Below are 20,194 nucleotides of genomic sequence, written 5' to 3' on the forward strand. Positions count from 1 at the left end.
AACATCATATTGAACGCGCGCACACACACACACACACTCACTGGAAAGTAAAGAAAAAATTTAGGGTAGTGGAGGAGAAAGCATGAGAAAAAAGATTGGAATGGGAAAGGCCATAAAGGAGACTTCAAAGTCTTGAGTAATGTTCCATTTCCTAAACTGGCTAGTGGGAAAACAGGTGTTCATTTTATTATTTCTTTTTAACTTACACATATGTTGGAAGTATTATTTGGTATGTATTCAATTTTAATAGTTTCTTCAGAAACAAATGTAAATTTTAGAGTTAAATAATCTTTAAGGATGCATAATTAGCAATATATTTAAAATGTAAGAAATATTTGTGATATCATTAATCCAGTCATTCATTCGAGTGTTTATCAAATGCTTGGGCACAGACTGATATGGATATGACCTTGGTTGAGGCTTTATTTAAAAGCTACAGTTTTGGTAGCTGTCTTAAAAATGAGTTAGAAAAACAACTGAAACAAAAAATGATTATAGTTCATATTAGAAATAATATAAATCTCCTGGCACTATTTCTCAGTTATCACATTATTGCTTAAAGAAGGGAAGGAAAATTATGGATTTCCACTTGAGGGGAAGGGTAAATGAAACCATCAGGAAAGACAAAAGTGATTTTTTTTTTCTTGGCTCTTTGAATGAATCTCCTTCAAGCAGAATTCTTTTAAAATATGGGCTAGACAACTGGGAGGGCCCAGTTTCTGCCTCTTTCCCTAAATGCTGACCCAGCTGGCTTCCAAAGGCACATTTTTATGAATTGAACTGATTATTGACCCATCATTGAATTTAATTTATAATTAGGTAATGGAGATTGTATCCCATAATTTATTCTCTTGAAACTTAAATATGATAATTCTCAGGGTACTGTGGCTAACACCTAGATCTTAAAACTGTTTTGTTGAATTCTAAACATTTGAGGTACTTATAAATTTTTCATCTCAACATTTCATGCAAAATCTGTGAACAGTTTTCATTAAATCAACTTTCTAGAAAATACAGGTTGAACTCTCTAGCTATAATGTGGCCCTAACTTTATAGCTTAAGGATTTACCCCAATTCTTAACTCTATTAAGTATCCCAACATACCTGTGGATACCAAATAATAAATTCATAATGTTAGATATCTGGCAGGATGACAGTCTGATCCCTTATATGAACTATTTAAATATACACAAATGTAATTCAAAAGCCTTATTGCTTCATTTATCACAGAAAATGCCAGAGTTCTATAATATTTTGTTAAAAAAACTACTCAACTTGTATGAATTCTCATAGAAATGACCACAAATATTATGCCAATTTAATCCTAAGTGTTGAAGTTAGGGTTCTAAATGACATTTAATACTGTGATTTATTTTCTATCTTAAGCTTTATAGGGCACAAAACAAGATCCTATCCTTTCATATTGCTTTTTATTTTTAAAGATCCTGAGTGATGATAAAAATCTAAGCTTAAGAACCATAAAATGATTTATGATATTTCATTTATTTTTCAAAGGGTTGGGGTGTCACCAGTAAGCCTATTAGAATTGTAGGTTTAAAGTTCCATGATTTTAAAAAAGGCCAGCTGAATAAACAATATGTGAGCTTTGTAATTTAATTCTACATGATTTTTTTAATACTTCAAAGTTCCAAAGGAGGCAATTTTTCTTAGGTCATAAATAGTTGTTTATGTCATTATGATCTCAAACTTTCTAGTACCATTCAAGATCTACTTTTTAAAATATTAATACTTCTATTTTATGTTTGTTACAACTTCAAATTATCTTTTTTCTTTTTTCTCCTAAAAATCTCACTTTCTCCATGAATTGATACTAGTAAAGATGGAATATGGAGAAACTGGAGGAAGACTACTTTTGAAAAATTATAGTCATAGTTGGGCAATCTAATAACTATCTTTGAAAATGTATTGAAAGCAATTTAATGCTACTTTTATTATTTTTTTTGTTGCTAGGGTTGAACCCAGGACCTTGTGTGTGCTAGGTAAGTGCTCTACCACTGAGCTACACCTTCAGCCATATTAATTGTTATTTAATTACACTTTTAAGTTTGGGGTAATTGTAAGTCCACATGCAGTTATAAGAAATAATACACACACATACACACACACACACACACACACACACACACACACATATACATTATATACCCTGTACAAGTTTCTCATCCATGGTAACATTCAGGATATTAACATTGATACAATTTAGATCTTATTTAGCTTTCCCTAATTTTTTTAAACTTATTTGTATGTCTCTAGTTAATTCTCTGCAGTTTTTATGACATGTGTAGCTTCTTGTAGCTGCTACAGTTAGTATGAACATTTCTATCATAAGGATTCCTTATATTGCCATTTTATAACCATATTAACCTACCCTCTGACTTTCCCACCCCCATCCCTAAATCTTGGAAAATACTAATCTGTTTTCTGTGTTGTTTTTGTCTAATAATGTGTAAATGCAATATCTAACCTTCTGGGATTGCCTTTTTTCACTGAGTATAATTCACTGAGATTCATTCAAGTCGTTGCATCTATCAGTAGTTCATTTCTTTGTTGTTGAATAGTATTCCACTAAAATCTATTTTGATTTTGTTTATATATACATGCAAAATGTGATGAGATGATGTAAAATGTCAGTGTTTAATTGTTGAAATTAGCCAATTAATTAAAATGTCAAATGTTTTGTTGTTTTAGTTATTCAGATTGGATTTATCTATACCTTTACATACTAAGATCAGATGAATTATTTACCTGTATACTGAAAATATATTTCCAGCTTTGGGGAGGGGTCATTTATTGCCTAACTCTTTCTGATAAAAACTGCAGGTTTGGAGATGCAAGAACATTCTTTGTTCTAATTCTTGCAGATTTGCTCTTTCAGTCCCCCCACCTCCCTTACACAGCCTGCAATAACTAACTCTCTTCATATAGCCTGTTGTTACCCAAGTAAATCTCCTTACTCTTGTGCTTATGCTTGCTTCTTCGACTGAGTAATTGTCTTCTTTAAATTCTGGATAGTTGAAATACTTCTCTCTTCCTACCTTCTAAATGCACTTTCCCTTGTTGTGCCATGAAGGAAGGCACAGAGCACTGAGTATAAATAAGTATTTGGCCTCCTCTGAGAGGCCAGGGAAAGCTTCTCTAAGGAGGGTACATTGAAGCAAGTAATCTGAAGAGTGAATAGGAATTAACTGAGAGAAGAGAAAGAGGAAAGAATATTTTAAACAGGAATGGATGTGTACAAGACCCCATGGCTGTAAGGAGCAAGGCAAGCAGGAGGAATTGGATTTTGATACTTTTTATAGTGAATCTCCTGAATGTTCTCCAGAATATGTGAAATTTTAGTCTTGATATGCATTTTTTAGCGAGGAACACAAAAATATATTAAGAGACTTGCCCAAAGTCAAATAACAAGTGAAAGGGATGATTTGAATGCAAGAAATCTACCTCCAGGGCCCACACTCCTATACACTACCTATGGCAGGCAGACAGAGGTCTATAGGTTTATATGTCTGGAATTCAGAAAAGAGATCTGGACTAGAGATTAAAAATACCAAAAAGATTATTTTTAATCTGTATCAATGAGGTATGAATAAAGCTAGTTATGGGAGAGGTATCCTAGGGAGTGAATATAAATTAAGACATGATTTTTACCTTAAGGTGCTTTGGCATTCAATGGCCAAGTGTGGCCAGAAAAGCTGAAAGGAAAATAAGGGTTTCTGGTTTATTTAGGTTAAGGGAAAAGAGTAGATTATGAACAGCATTTGTTTTTCTGTTAAAATATTCAGATAAGATAAGTAACAAACAACATCTATGGATGACTTCAATAAAAGTGATTTGGGAAGAGTGGTATGGAGGAGCTCAAGAGCATATCAAGACTGAGGAAGAGTAAGAACATTTCAACGATTTTAAAAAAATTTATTTTTAATTTTTAGTTGTAGATGGACACAATACCTTTGTTTTATTTATTTATTTTTGTGTGGTGCTGCATTTTGAACCCAGTGCGTTAAGTGTGATAGGCAAGCGCTCTTCCACTGAGCCACAACCCCAGCCTCATTTCAGCAATTTTATAGAGAAGTTTATTTGAAATGGGTAATATCTAGATAGACCTGTGGGCTGCAGCTAGAGAAGATATGAGGCCAAATGGTTTTGGTTTTGTTGTTTTAATGGGAGAAACTTAAGTTTGTTTAAAAGCCAGTGTGAGAGATTGACTATAAGCAAGAGAAAGAATAATGTTTTTAATGTAAGAAAAAAAACAGGATAAAATTGGGGCTGGGGATGTGGCTCAAGGGTAGCGCGCTCACCTGGCATGTGTGCGGCCCGGGTTCGATCCTCAGCACCACATACAAACAAAGATGTTGTGTCCACCGAAAACTAAAAAAAGAAATAAATATTAAAATTCTCTCTCTCTCTTTCTCTCTCAAAAAAAAAAAAACAGGATAAAATAGAATCTGAGGCATAGGCAGGGGCTTGAACTCAAAAGGAGAAGGGGCATCCCCTCTATTGGGTCAGATGAGAAGTAGGAGGGATCAGAGCCTCTTAGGTACATTGTGTATGATACTGGGAAGATGAGTGACTTTCTGTCTGACCACTTCAGTTTCCTCTGGCAAATAATGGTGAAATGGAGAGAGGAGTTGTAGTCCTGGAGGTTTGAGGAGTTAGTGGAGAAGGCTTCGTATTTATCCAGGTGGCTTGCTCTTGTGTTTCCAAAAATAATAAGGGCAGTGGGTTTCTTAGTGGACCACAAACACCCCATTCCCAGCACTTGCTCGCCTTGGGGAGATGAGGATTTATAGAACTCAGAGAGTTTGGAGCTATGTTGATGCAACTCTTATTTGTGTGTACATTGCTTCCAAAAATAAAGTTTAGAAAGAAATGAGGAACTTAGGAAGTACTAAACTGTAGAAAATTCTAAGCACATTTTTGTAAAAAGCATTTGCAGTAATTGAAAGTTTTGTTCCTGAGAATCTTATGGTACTTAAGATTATGGACATGTTATATTTTATTTTGCCTCTTTTAAAAGATGTGTTTTCTACCCAGAAGACTCCTTAACCAGCTTTTTAAGGACAGGGCCTATATTACTAAGCAAGCTGCTGAGTGTGTGCCCTTAAGCATTCACTAAATGGTGAGAAAAGTATGAAATATTGCCATTCAACTGTTATTGTGGGATATATTTTATTTGTTGAGGGGATTTTTTTTATTAAAACATACTTTTTTTTGTAAACTTTACCAAATAGATTTGAAATAACAGTGATTCCCCCCCCCTTTTTTTTGCTGAGAGACTTACTTTCCCTTGCCCATTTAAAATGTATTTATATAATGTAACCAAGTACCAGTTATAAATGTCATTTATTAAATTATGAAAGTTTCTATTTGCTTGAACTACATTATCTTAGGATTTTGATACTTTTTATAGTGAATCTCCTGAATGTTCTCTAGAATGTGTGAAATTTTAGTCTTGATTTTTGAAGGAAAATTCTTGACAATAATAGTTTTAATTTCAACTCTATTAATTTAGAATTGGCTTAGGAACAACAGAATGTTTACACAACAATGCCTTAAAAATACTAAAAGGTATTTTATTTTCACTGTCTTTATCAAGAATACTGTAGGTAAAAAGATAATGTGTCTCTGTAAATGAAGTAGTTTTCACTATTATAGAAATAAAGGTTTTGTTTAGCCAGTGGTTCTCAAAAGGAAGTGGTGTATCAGCTCCTGCTAAGTAGATCTTTGTGTTCCAGTCAGATTTGGCAGTGCCACATCCTTCGTCTGTTATATCTTTGCCCACCTGTGACTATAGGGGGCTTATTCTGGGAGTGGATGAAAAAAATGTTCTATTCCATTCTTCTGGACCTAAACGGAGGACTACAGGAATCTAAGTATTTGCTGAAGCATAATATTCTTGTCTCTTCCTAAGCACCCATCACTTCTTCTTGCCTTCATTGACCTTAATGTTCTCTATTTTCCTCTCCAAGAACTTGCTTCCTCCAATCTACCATCCGTTAAATATGCCCTTTCCTCTTTTCTGAGCCTGTTGCATTAGTTGAATCTTCTTCCCCACTCACACACATGCTAACTTTGGGAAAGCTTTCAGCGTTTCTGCATCTAGCATGTCCCAAACATGGGTAGAATACAGAGAGCTCCTTCCCAAGAAGTGCCCACTTTAATCTAAGGAGCTTCAGTCCTGTAAAAAGAGTTACTTGACAAAGATAACTGAAAAATTTCTTTGCATCCCTATGTATACCTTACTTGTGTGGATATATTGCAGTAGTGTCACCAAACTTGGAACACATGGTGTGCCAGAGCATATTTTTAGATTCAGTCTGTTCTCCATAGTGGTTACCATGATTGCATGAGCCAAAACTCCTTCTGAAGTACCTTTACCCTGTTTTATTTAGATCATATAGTTACTGTCATTAAATTTGGAACATTAGTATTTCTTCTATCATTAATACTGATTTTTACAAGTGTGAAGATAATTCACCATGCAGTATCAAAAAGCAGAATGTTTTTATTACTTCCTTAAAGAGCTCATATGATGTAAGAGTTGCTGTTCAAAATGATGAAGAGTGAATAGGATTGAGGACTAAGCAAAGAAACTTAAAGTAAAAAGTTGTCTGGGCCAGGCTCAGTGGTACACACCTATAATCCCAGCTGCTCTGGAAGCTGGAGCTGGAGGACTGTAAACTCAAGACTAGCCTTGGCAACTTAGAAAGACCCTGTCCTAAAATAATTTTTATTTTAAAGGCTAGAGATATAACTCAGTGGTAGAGAACTTTCCTAGGAAGCACAGTCCTGGGCTCAATTCCGAATCCCCCCCCCCACCCACACACACAAAAGAGTTATTGTCTGATATTTATTATTTCAGATATTATTTTCTACTTTTCAGAAATATAAAATTTCAATCCACAATAAGAAAAGTTAGAAACTTTTGAAGGATTTGGAAAGTGATGCAATTTTACTGCTGCCCAAGTAATGATAACAATAATTTAGTAGCAGCTCCTGGGAATTATTTGTGAAGGTACTAACTGTTGACTGCATAAAATCATAAACAAAAGTTAGGCATTTCTTTTGATTTGTTACTTCATATAGTTCAATAATTAGTTTTAATTCCTGTCCATGTACATATATTTTGAGAAATCTGTACTTTACTAAAGTGCTAAACTTTTATGTTAATAATAGGATAAGGCAAATGTCTGTATAGATTTTGCTTATGATCCCAAATACTGTGTCATTCTTTTAAAAAAGCATGTAGGTGTATAACATTACAAACAAATAATTTTGTTTAGTATTTTTCCCTTAAAAGTTTGAAAATCTCATTTTTTTTCTAGGTGTGTTGAAGAAAACCTGTATATATTATCTTCTATACGTTTTGACCAAAGTAACCACAAATTTCATGCAAGAAGCATAGAGGGATTTTATTATTTTTATTAAATTTTTTACCCTGATATGATTGTCTTAATTTCTAGATTCGCCTCATAAGGCCTATTTTTAAAAATCAACTATAGTGGATACTACTTTCCTGAGCATATTTTATAAGTGAAGTTTCTTAAAATCACAAAATTTATTTTTTGTCCTATCAAGTGATTCAATGGTTCTTTCAAGAAGTACTTGGGCTGACTAAATTTCACTATTAGCTGATTGAAAAAAAAATTCTTTTCACTGTGCATGTGTATTTTTTATATTCATAGTGCTTTGCAGTAATTTATTTAAGATAAGCCAGTGAAATTGATATGCAATTAATCAGGGAATATAGGACAGCTACATTCATTTCTTATTTTGCTCTCCTTAGAATCTTACAGAAGAGATGCATTAAAGATCTATTCCAAAGTGGGGATATGATTGTGCAGACATCTTACCATTAGGATGATATTAGATCGCATGTTGAGCACCCTCTTAACTACAAAAGAATACCTTGTTCTTCAATCCCACATCCAACACTAGACCCAACTCACTCACAGTACACACCACCCCAAAAGACCAGAATACACATTCTTTTGAAGCATATATGGAACATTCTATAAATAGACTATTAGGCTATAAAACTGTCCTCAATATGTATAAAATGTATGACAGTAATAAAAAGTATGTTATCTGCCCACCACAGAATACAATTAGGTGTAAGTAACAGAAGGAGATTTGGGAAATGTACAGATATATGAAATTAAATAATAATTCTAAATAATCAATGGGTCAAAGAAACAAAGTATATTAGAAAATACTTTTAAGATAAATTAACTTATAACATATCCCAAAATTTATGGGATGCAACTAAAAAAATGACATAGGGAGATTAATAGCTATACATGCCTGCATTGTTTTTTTTTTAAATGATCTCAAATTGATAACCTGACCTGCCTTAAAACACCTAGGAAAAGAACACCCAAACAAGCAGAAGGAAGAAAATAATAAAGAGTAAAACACATATAAATGATACAGAGAATAAAATCAATAGAGACAAGTCAATGAAAGAAAAAGTTGGTTCTTTGAAAAAATCAACAAAATTGATGATTTTTAACTAGACTTATGATGAAAAAGGAGACTACTCAAGTTACTAAATCAGCAGCAACAGAAGAAACATTACTATTAACCTTAAAGAAAAATTTTTAAAGGGTTATAAAGAAATACTAGGAATGGTATGCCACTGTGACTTAGACAAAATGGAGGATTCTTAAAGGAGAAAAATTATCAAATGTGACACAAAAAACAGGAAATCTGGACCTATGACAAATAAAGAAATTGAATTATAATACAACATACTCCCCACCATTAACACACACACACACAAAATCCAAGCCCAGATGTTTTCACTGGTGAATTTATATACAAAATTTAAAGAGGAATTAACACCAAATTTTCACAGATTTTTCCAAAATATAGGAGGACAAACTTCTAACTCGTTCTAAGAAGCTGGTATTACCCTGATGACAAAATCAAACTAAGAAAACTACAGACCAATATCCCTTAGGAATATAGATGTAAAAAACCCTTAACAACATAGAGAAAACCAAACTTAGTAATATATAAAAAGATTTATAAACCAAGACCAAATGGGGTATATCTCAAGAATTAGTCTGAGATCCTATGCCTAATAGGAAAAAGTAGGCCCAAATCTTCATCATGTCAGATTAGGCCCCAACTTTCTTAACAAGATTCCTAAAGCGCAAGAAATAAAATCAAGAATTAATAAATGGGATGGTCTCAAACTAAAAAGTTCTTTTCAGCAAAAGAAACAATCAGTGAAGTGAAGAGAGAGCCTACAGAATGGGAGCAAATTTTTACCATACATATGTCAGATCACTAATCTCCAGGTAATGTAAAGAACTCAAAAAACTTAACACCAAACAAAACAAACAACCCTATTAATAAGAGGGCTAAGGAGCTGAACAGACACTAATCAGAAGAAGTACACGTGATAAACAAATATATGAAAAAATGTTCAACGTCTTTAGTAATTAGAGAAATGCAAATCAAAACTAAGATTTCATCTCACTCCAGTTAGAATGACAGCTATCATGAAAACAGACAACAATAAGTGTTCGAGGATGTGGGGGAAAAGGTACACTCATGCACTGCTGGTGGGACTGAAAATTGGTGCAGCCAATATGGAAAGCAGTATGGAGAATCCTTAGAAAACTTGGAATGGAACCATCATTTGACCCAGCTATCCCTCTCCTCAATTTATACTCAAAGGACTTAAAATCAGCATACTATAGTAACGCAGCCACATCAGTGTTCATAGTAGCTCAACTCACAATAGCTAAACTGTGGAAGCCATCTACATGCCTTCAATAGTTGAGTAGATAAAGAAACTATGGTATATATACACAATGGAATATTACTCAGCACTAAAAGAGAACAAAATATGGCATTTGCAGGTAAATGGATGGATTTGGAGAATATCGTGCCAAAGTAAGCCAGTCCAAAAAAAACAAAGGCCAAATGTTCTCTCTGATAAGTGGTTGCTGATTCATTTCAGGGAGGGAGGCATGGGAAAAATGGAGGAACTTTGGGCAAAGGGAAGGGGAGAATAGGGTGGGTGCATGGGGGCAAGAAAGATGGTAGAATGAGATGTACATCATTACCCTAGTATATATGTATGACTGTACATATGGTATGATGCTACACCATGTACAATCATAGAAATGTAAACTTGTGCTGCAATTGTTTTCAATGAATCAAAATGCATTCTGATATCACATGACATCTTACTAGGCATAGAGAAAGCACTTGACAACATCTAAGTTCCTTTTATCATAAAAACACTGAAAAAACTAGGAGTAGTTTTTTCACCCTGATAAATGGAAATTATGAAAACCTTGTAGTTAACATTGTACTAAGATTAGGAACAAGACACAGTTTTGTTCTGTTTCTCCTTCTGTTCAGCATTGTATTGAAGGTTCTAACCAGGACAGTCAGGCAAGATAAAGAATGAAAGTCACTCATATTAGAAAGGAAAAAATAAATCTATCTTTATTTGTATAGGACATGATCTTATATATAAAAAAATCTTAAGGAATTCACTGAAAAACAGGTAGTACTAATAATAATGAGCTTGGCAGGGTTGAAAAATATATGGTCAGTATGGAACCAGTTGCATTTATATACACTAACAGTGAATAATCAAATTAAGAAAACCATCATTCTGAGAGTTGCACCAAAAAGAAGAATACTGGGAATAAGTTCAACAAAAGAAGTGCAAGACTTGTACACCAAAACTTTTCTAAAAAACAGAAGAGAAAATGTTTTCAGAGATTAAAGATATAAGTGAATGGGAAGACTTCTCTATGTTCTTTAATTGGGAAATGTAACATTATAAAGATGACAGTACTCCCCAAACTGATCTATGTATTCAGCACAATCTGTATGGAAATCTGTAGGGCCCCTTTTTGCAGAAATTTATAGGCTGATTCTAAAATTCATATGGAAATACAGGGGGCTTACAATATCTGAAACAGTCTTAAAAAAGAAAAATATACAGTTCTCATACTGCTCAATTTCATGACTTATTACAAAGCCACAATAAATAAGGATAGACATATAATAATAGAATTAAGAGCCCCAAAATAAACCTTTTTATTTATGGTACACTGATTTTCAACACATGCAATTCAATGGAAAAAATAAAGTCTTCAACCAGTGATCCTGGAACAAATGGAGATTTACATGCAAAGAATTGGCATATGCGTGTAATTCCAGCAACTTGGGAGGCTGAGTCAGGAGGATTGCAAATTTGTGAGCAGCCTCAGCTACTTAGCAAGTCTCTAAGTAACTTAGTGAAACCCTGTCTTAAAATAAAAATGGTTGGGGATGTAGCTCAGTGGTAAAGCACCTCTGAGTTCAATCCCTAGTACCCAAAAAGAGAAAGGAAAAAAATAATTAAAAACTGGACAAAGGAATTGGATCAACTTATATATATATAAATTGCTTGTGAGCACATGGAAAATATTCAACATCATTAGTCATTAAGGAATAACTATAGTCAAATACTACATAATCAAGAAATGGACAAAAACAAGTATTAGTAAGAATATGTAGAAATTGGAATCCACATGTGTTACTGGCATGGATATAAATGGAAAGCTTCTTTGGAAACGTTTTTTCAAAGTTTAAATATAGAGTTTCCTATGACTTAGCCTATATCTTATACCCATATGGAATATATCTATTCTATGCCTAGATATAAAAAGGTTGTATTTTATGGTATATGAATTATATCACAAGCATGCATACTGAGTTCTTTCCAGGTTTTCTGTTACTGTGCCAGATATTTAGGCTACCATGTGAACTCAAAGGCATGTGAATCCTTGCCCTTCTAGAGCTTCTTGTCTGTGAGGAGTTCAGAATCACAGTTGTAGTAACTACTATAAGGGAAAAATAAAGAGTTCACTGAAACTGTTTACAATATCTGAACCAGAATAGGCCAGGGACAGTTCTCCTAAGGTAATGATTTTGCCTTGATATATCATTATGGTTTGAATCTTTAATCTCCCAAAGGCCCATATGCAAAAGGCTTGCTTGTTCAGTTGTCAATTTGTGGCACTGTTGGGAAGTGGTGGAAACTTTTGAGAGATGGGGCCCAGTGAGGGGAAGTTAGGTCACTGGGGCATGCCCTTCAGGGGAATATTGGAACCCTGATTCCTTCTTCTCTCTTTGCATCCTGGCCACTATGAGGTGAACAGTCTCCTCTGCCATGTGCTCCCACTACCATGATATAGTGCCTCACTACAAGCCCTAAAGCAACTGATCTGAAAACCTCAGAAACTGTGAACCGAAATAAATCTTTGTTCGTTTAAGTTGATTTTTGTATTTTGTCACAGCAATGGGAAACTGATTAATAACACATTTGAAGGATGCATCCAGGATATCAAGGCATAAAAGGGGAGAAGGAAGGAAACAAAACAGAGAAGGGGTCCAACATGTATGAAAACCTTTGGGAAAATGTTGGGTATGTTCATGAAACTGAGAAAAGTCTGGTATGTCTTTGATTCCAAGTGAGAGGCAAGAAGTACAAGATGAAGCAGGTCCAGATTAGACTACAAGTCCCGATAGACTGTTATGGTGTCTAGGGGGATGGTAAGCTCTAATATTTGTTTTGAAAACATCACTGTGGTTGTGTTGGTTAGAGAAGAGGCAGGATTGGAAGCTAGGGTGACCAGTTAAAAATATTCAGTGGTCTAGGGAGGGCATGAGATAGCAGTTTGCAACAGGTAGGAGATGAGGAGAAGTGGACATATCTAAGAACTTGGTTTTTTTGTACTGGGGATTTAATTCAGGGGCACTTTACCACTGAGCTCCATCCCTAGCCCCTTTTGTTTTATTTTGACACAGGGTCTCACTAAGTGGTTTAGGGCCTCACTCAGTAGCTGAAGCTGATTGATAATTTGTAATCCTCCTGCCTCAGCCTCCCAGGTTGCTGGGGTTACAGGTGTGAGCCACCATGCCCAGCTATCTGAGGACTTTTTTGGAGATAAAATTGACACAATTTTATAAAAACTGTGGAAGTAAAGGAGAACAGGTATAAGGCATGGCTGAAATGTTTTGAAAGTAAATTAGTTGAAGGGCTATTTCTAAAGCAGAGAGTTCCCTTCACTATTCATATTGTTTTAAAGAATTACAAGTAACATGAATGATCTTTTGTCTTCTGTTGAGAAATACCTCTTTTTACCAAGGCAATCACATATAGAATTAAGCAGTATACTGATAACAAACATTTTTGGAAAAATACAAATTTGAGAAAATTAGATTTTTAAATATTTGTCAGAGGAAATTTTTTTTTTCCTGAGAGTCTCTTTTTTCCTAGTCTACAACCTCCGTATCATTATGATGTACTTGGCCCAATGCTCTAGAGATCATCTGTCATTTAAGTTTCCTCATATTGATGTAAGTAATGAAAACAGACTCTAAATGATTTTCTGGCATATAACTACCTTCCAGTGAGGAATATCTGAAATCAATTCAGTTTTAGTAATTTCTCATTTCCATGTCCAAAGTCCTAAAATGTCAAGTTCTTCAAGTGATGTTTTTATTCTGTAGTTAGGTGGAAGTGATACCATTTTTTTTAAGTTCTAAAAGCCAATTTGGCAATTGAACACTATGTTGAAATAAACTAATTTTTTTTCAGATAACCCCTAACTAGTCATTGGGCTAGTTAAATCCTAACTAGATTTGGAATGCCAGCACACATAAAACCAACAGACAGATAAAGACCCTGTGCAAAAAAAACAGAATGTGCACAAGTGGGTTGTTAAATATTTAAGTTATATTGTAGCTGTTATAAGAAGGGTATCTCCCTGATTATTAGTGTTTTATTGTTAATGTGTCAGTGGCAGACAAACATTATAAATCTACAAATGTCCTTTGTATACAACAAAAACTTGAGGGAAACTTAAATTAGAAAAAATGAAGAGTAATTTAGAAAAAATAATAGTGCCCTGCCTTTGCAACTTTCTCTTTTGGGGCATTTGCACCAACATTTGTTCTCATGAGCCAGCACAAACTAGAAGGAGTCAGGTACTGTTCCTAATTTTCCATGAGAATGCTGAATGAAGTGCCCATCCATTTGAATCAACTTTGTTATTGTCAGTACAGGCACAATCCAAAGATTAGCTCTACATTATTGATGAGCTATAATTATCTTACGTGTTGTTCCATGTTCTTATTCTCTTATGCATTTTAATTTCTGAGAATTGGCATTTGAAATGGGAACTTTAAGAATGGAGAAATTTTGAGATTAGAGAACAGAACCCTGTACCTGTCTATAAGCATCATCTATACATTTACTAGCAGTGTGGCTTCAATAATTTACCTAACCTCTCTGTGCCTAAATTTTCTTATATGTAAAATGGGATTCATTAAATACTCATCCTATTGCTATGAAGAAAATTAAATAAATTAGCATTCAGTAAAATGCTTAGAACAGTTTGCAACATTATAATATCAAAATAAAAGTTAGTTTCTGCTACTGTTTTTATACCAGTAGCACAGGTCTCTAACTCCTACTGGAAATTAAGAGCTTAATGTTGGTGGGGGTTTTGTTGTTGTTGTTTTGGTTTGGGGGGGGTGGATTTTTGTATTTGTTTTTGTTTTGTTTTATTTTGGTGGAGTAAGGACAAGGTCATGTGGCTAGTAAGTTGTATAAACCAGGTTTACTGAACTCTTGGATTAGGATAAGGTTTAACAAACTATAGCTTGCAGACCAAATTGGTTTTGTGTAACCTACAAGCAAAGAATGGTTTTTACATTTCTAAATTATTTAAAAAACAAAATAAGGTTTTTTGATGCATGAAAATGATATTAAATTCTATTTCAGTATTCATAAATAAAGCTTTATTGGAATTTAATATCATTTATATTGTCTACTGCCAGTTTCATGCCACAACAGCAGAATGGAGTAGTGACAACAACCATAGGGTCTACAAAACTGAAAATATTTTCTAACTGATCCTTTACAGAAGACATTTTTAATTCCTGCTCTGTGGAGTTATTAGCCTGCTGATTAATGAATAAGTTCATACCTTTTACCCTTCCTGTTTTGACAGAAAGGTGTATGCTTGCATAATAAAACATGACTTTAATTAGCCATCTTTATAGCCAGAAATCTTTTGTTTTGATTTGATTTAAAAAAAAAAAGTATAACTTTTCACCTTGGTTAAAATTCTCTTGAAACTGGAATACAAGTTTATGAGTAGACTTTTAATTCAGTGTTTATGGATTGGTGAATTATAGATATGTCAAAAATTATACACATTCACTAAAGGGTATTATGATTTAGATTCCTCTTGAGAATTGTCATAACCTGTATATGTGTTGTTTAAGGACATCTGCTATCCCCTAGTTCCTTTTAAAAGTTTTTCTTTTAATGTAATGAATTCTGAGATAGTCAATAAGAACTTTGCAAAGATAACATACCTTAAGACTGTAATAGCATGCTTCCATTTCAAGAGCTACTTGTTAGGTTTTTTAAGGCTTTGACTTTATGACTCAGAACCTAATATTTATAAGGTAGCCAAAACTCTAGAGCCTTTGACATTTGTGCTTAGAGAACATGTGCTTTAATTTTGTCACACTGATCATTTAGATAAATAACCTCTTCTTCCATCCTTAGGGTATTTTTAACTCGATGTGGGTCTTGTTATTTGCTGAGTTATGTAATCATTATTGGGAAGTATTTTGTCATTGAATATCTGCAAAATCTTGTGTCTTCTTTTGCTCAAGTTTATATCTTCAAAAGTGGATAGGTTTGAAAGATTCTTCTTCGAGGTCCTGAGACTTACGGAAACCTGACATGTGGACCTTACCCTTATAGAGCTTTGAATCTGTTGAGAAAGTCAGATATTTAATGTTAAGTATGATTGGTGTTGGAAAAGAATTAAATTATGCAAAGGGAACATATAAAAACATGGAATAAATAATGTGAGTAAGTCAGAATCTTGTTTCTTTAAAATATTTTTTTCTTTTGAATTTGTGCTGATTTTTTAGTCTGTTAAGTTGAAATTATTTGTAGTTCAGAAAAAGTTTTGAAGCAATTTTAAGAAATTATACATATTGCCCCTCTTACTCCTACAGGCACAGTCTACTCAATTCCTGTATTAAATAGTTGATGAATGGACTTTATGTGTTTGATTTTGCCAAAAAATTTATTTATTGAATCTAATGATCACTGTGAAATTGGAAGGAGGAGTATAGAAAAAGTGAGAAAAGGCTTCCATTTAGTTTAATTACTACTTGAAAATCAATATAACTATCTTTCTTGAACAAAAATGTTTTAAAGTAGATTCTTACTAAAGGTTCTCCCCCTTTGAACAGTTGCTTATTGTTTTGAGTATAAAACAGACAATTGTGTAGTTTCATACAAATACTTGCCTTAACAACAGGGATACTTTCTGAGAAATATGTCATGAGGCACTATTGTTGTACAACATCATAGTATCCTTATATACCTATAACTAGGTGTGTCCTACCACACACCTAGCTATATGGTGTAGCCTGTTGCTCCTAAGTTACAAACCAGTACAGCATGTTACTGTACTTAATACTGTAGGCAGTTGTAACACAGTGGTATTTGTGTGTTAAAATACACAAATTATTCAGGGTACACAGTGTCCCCCAAAATCTTATGATTAGATTATGAGAGATCTGATCAGTGGATTGATCCATATGCTAAATTAATCATTTGAAAGGACTGCTATACTGGGTGATAACTGGGAAGGTAGAGTGTGGCTGCAGGAAATAGGTCACTGAGAGAGTGCCTTTGGAGTTTACATTTTTGCCTTGATGCTTAACTCTCTCTGCTTCCTGGCCATGAGGTGAACAGCTTTCCTCTACCACACCCTTCCGCCATGATATTCAGCTTCACCTATGGCCCAGATCAATAGTTAACTGACCATGGACTGAACCTCTGAAACTATGAGCCCAAATAAAAATTTTCTTCTCTAAATTGTTCTTTTTGGGTATTTTGATCATAGCAACAAAAATGGACTAACACATTTAGAAAAGGAACAGTAAAAATGAAAAATGGTCCACTTATATCATGAATACAGTTGCAGGGCTAGAAGTTGCTCTGGGTGAGTGAGTGAGCGGTGAGTGAATGTGAATGCCTGTGATGTTACTGTACACTGTGATAGACTAGAAACACTGTACACTTAGGCTACACTGAATTTATTTTTTTAAAGTTTTATTTCTTCAATAATAAATTACCCTGAGCTTACTGTAACATTTTTTTTTTTTTACTTTGTGAACTTGGTAATTATTTTTAACTTTATGAGGTATTTGTAATAACTCCCTTTAAAACACGAATTGTGGAGCCAAACAAAAATATATCCTGATTTTACATCCTTATTCTATGAGTCTTTGTCTCTTTTTAATTTTAATTTTAATTTTTTTACTTAAAAACTAAGGCACAAATACACACATTAGCTTAGGTCTACACAGGGTCAGGATCATCAATCATTTCTGTCTCCAACTCTACTACATCTTATCCCACTGATGGGTCTTCAAGGAGAATAATAATAACAATGCCTATAATAACAATGCCTCCTGCTTTTTAATAAGTAGCAGGATTATGCTCTAAAATAACCATTAAAAGTATAGTACAGTAAATACAGAAACCAGTAACGTTGTTATTTGTCATTATCAAGTATTTATACAATATATAATTATGTGTGCTGTATTTTTAGATGCAGCACAGTAGGTTTGTTTACACCAGCAGCACTCAGCTCTCTACAAACACATGGCATGTAAGCATGACTGTGACGTCACTAGGCAATGGGAATTGTTCAGCTCCATCACAATCATGTAACCACTGTCATGTATGCAGTTTGTTAACCAATTGTCATTATGCACTGAATGACTGTTATATTATCTAATTACATTTATATGTTAGTTATACATATACAGTGTGTACACACATATACACATTATATGTATATTGTGCAAAGAAAAATGGGAAGTCCCACCAACGCAAGCCCCAAAAGTAATCACTATTGACAATTTGACATTTCTCTATGTGAACATACCTTTATTTTTTTTTCTTTTCAAGACACATTGGATTACAACATACCTCTTCTACACCTTTTTTTAAAAATATTTTTTGTTGTTGTTAATAAACCTTTATTTTATTTATTTATTTGCAGTACTAAGAATCGAACCCAGTGCCTCACACATGCCAGGCAAGTATGCTGTTGCTGAGCCCCAGCCCTAACCCCAGCCCCTCTATAGCTTTTTTCACTTAAGGTTATTTTATGGACCTCTTTCTCTGCAACTATTCATTGAGAACCACTTATATTTCTAGATCTACTTTATTCTTCCTATTCTTTTTATGTTGATAATGTGAAGTTTTACATCTGCACTGTAGAACATTTGAAAGGCTTACAATAGGGTTTACAGTGGAAAATCAATTTCCCTCCCAAATATACCTCTCAGTTTTCCCCTTTCCAGAAGCTACCACCGAAACAAGTTTTTTCTTTTGAAATCATCTACCTATTTATCTGTTTATTCAGGATTAGGGACTGAATCTATCAAAAGTCTTTTTTATTTTGAGACAGTGTCTTGCTGGGTTACCCAGGCTGACCTCAAACTTGTGGTCCTCCTATCTCAGCCCCCTAAGTTGCTGAAATTATAGGCATATGCCATTATACCTAGTTATCCTTTTATTTTTATATGCTCTTACTTTTTTATAAACTGCCCTCATCACCCACTCATTTATAGAAAAGCCTAATGCTGAGTGTATCTACACCAGCAGCCAGTTTTGTGATATTGGTATTTAAGATTGTATGACAAAATGAAAAGAGATTTCTTGTTAGTTATATTTCAATTTCAGGTTTCATACTATATTATTGTAAGATAATACAATCTGTGGGTGAAAAGTCTTTGTCAGCATTTTAAATCCTTTAAGTGTAACAAATGTTCCAGAAGCAAACCCACAAGTCCCTGGGTGCCCCAGAGCACTGCCTCCCACACCTTTCATCCATGTCTGCTTGTCTCACTGTTGGTATTGCGCATATAACCAGATCTTAGAGAGTACAGGAATAAATAGACTTGCTACTTAAATCTCAAAGCTAATTTAAAGGCTTATAGCTAATATCTTTTATACTATTTTTTAATTGGATTGTTTTAATCTGAAACTATATGGATTAACTTGATTTTTCCCACTTAATTCTGAGAGTGCCAGAGTGTGGGGAATATGGGTTGCCTGGGGTGGTATTAGATTGAAAGAGGGTGAGAACCTACCAGAACCATCCTGGAGCTGAGATGTTATTCATTGAAGCTCTTTTCTATAACACTGGGTCTTTTTGTCCGCTGCTAATATAAAAAAAGATCACCTGAAAAAATCCTGCCTTTCTAATGAGCTAACCAGAGAAGATAGGGTGATAGTTGTTTAGGGGATATAGAAAGAAATGAACCAGATCCAGTTTTGAGAGTGGCAGTGTTCATAGCTTAAGACCTCTGAGCCCTAGTTTTGTACTTCCCGTTTATAATACTTAATTTTGTACAAAATATGTTTCTCAAAAATTACATGTGTGATTGTTTAGATATGAGGTGTCCTTGAAAAGCTCCTGTGTTAATGCTGGAATATTCAGAGGTGAAATAATTATAAGAGATATAACTTAATCATTTCATCCCAGTTTGAATGGACTGACTGGGTAGTAATTGTAGGCAGGGGCATGGCTACAGAAAGTGGATCACTGAGGATGTGCCCTGGTGAGTTCATCTGCCCTCTGGCCCCTTGTCCTCCTTCTTTGTGTTTCCCAGTTGTCATGAGGTGAACAGCTTTCCTCTGCTGCAGCCCTTCCACCCTGGTGTTCTGCCCACCTTTCTCCCAAAGCAATGGGAGTCAGCCTACCATGGACTGAATCTCTGAAACCATGAGTTGGTCTTGTCAAACATTTTGGTCACAGAAACATAAAACTTAAGAACATGGAAATGCAGTGTAGAAAAGTAAAAAAAAAAAAAAAAAAAAAAAAAAAATAGACCTATGCTATATAAGAAGATACCTTCTTACCCAAAAACATTATGTAATTCCTTCTTTTTGATATAATATCTGATATATCATTTATAAATATTTTTTAATTATTTTATTTTTCTTTGTGATTGGACACATATAACACCTTACTTAAATCAAATGTGCTTCCAGTAACAGTTTAATAAAAATCTTCAATGATTGCCATTTTTCTTAATT

At 34.1% G+C, this 20,194-nt stretch overlaps 1 protein-coding gene across 22 annotated transcripts in view; it reads left to right on the top strand.

Moving 5' to 3' along the window:
* Positions 1-20,194, top strand: part of Znf438 (zinc finger protein 438) — a 191,495-nt gene that overhangs the window by 118,606 nt on the left and 52,695 nt on the right. For 6 of the 22 annotated variants that reach the window (XM_076831850.1, XM_076831848.1, XM_076831851.1 and 3 more), the window contains 2 exons: positions 1,972-2,000; positions 18,150-18,185. The exons of 12 other annotated variants lie outside the window; for them this stretch is intronic. Coding sequence is in view for 1 of the 10 variants with exons in the window: in XM_076831847.1 (XP_076687962.1) it covers positions 1,972-2,000 (29 nt within the window). In the remaining 9 variants the exon portion in view is untranslated. The remainder of the gene's footprint in view (positions 1-1,971; positions 2,001-18,149; positions 18,186-20,194) is intronic. 4 more of the 22 variants (XM_076831852.1, XM_076831858.1, XM_076831857.1 and 1 more) reach the window with 1 other exon arrangement.

The sequence above is a fragment of the Callospermophilus lateralis genome, chromosome 13 (genome assembly GCF_048772815.1).
Source record: "Callospermophilus lateralis isolate mCalLat2 chromosome 13, mCalLat2.hap1, whole genome shotgun sequence".
Classification (NCBI taxonomy): domain Eukaryota; kingdom Metazoa; phylum Chordata; class Mammalia; order Rodentia; family Sciuridae; genus Callospermophilus; species Callospermophilus lateralis.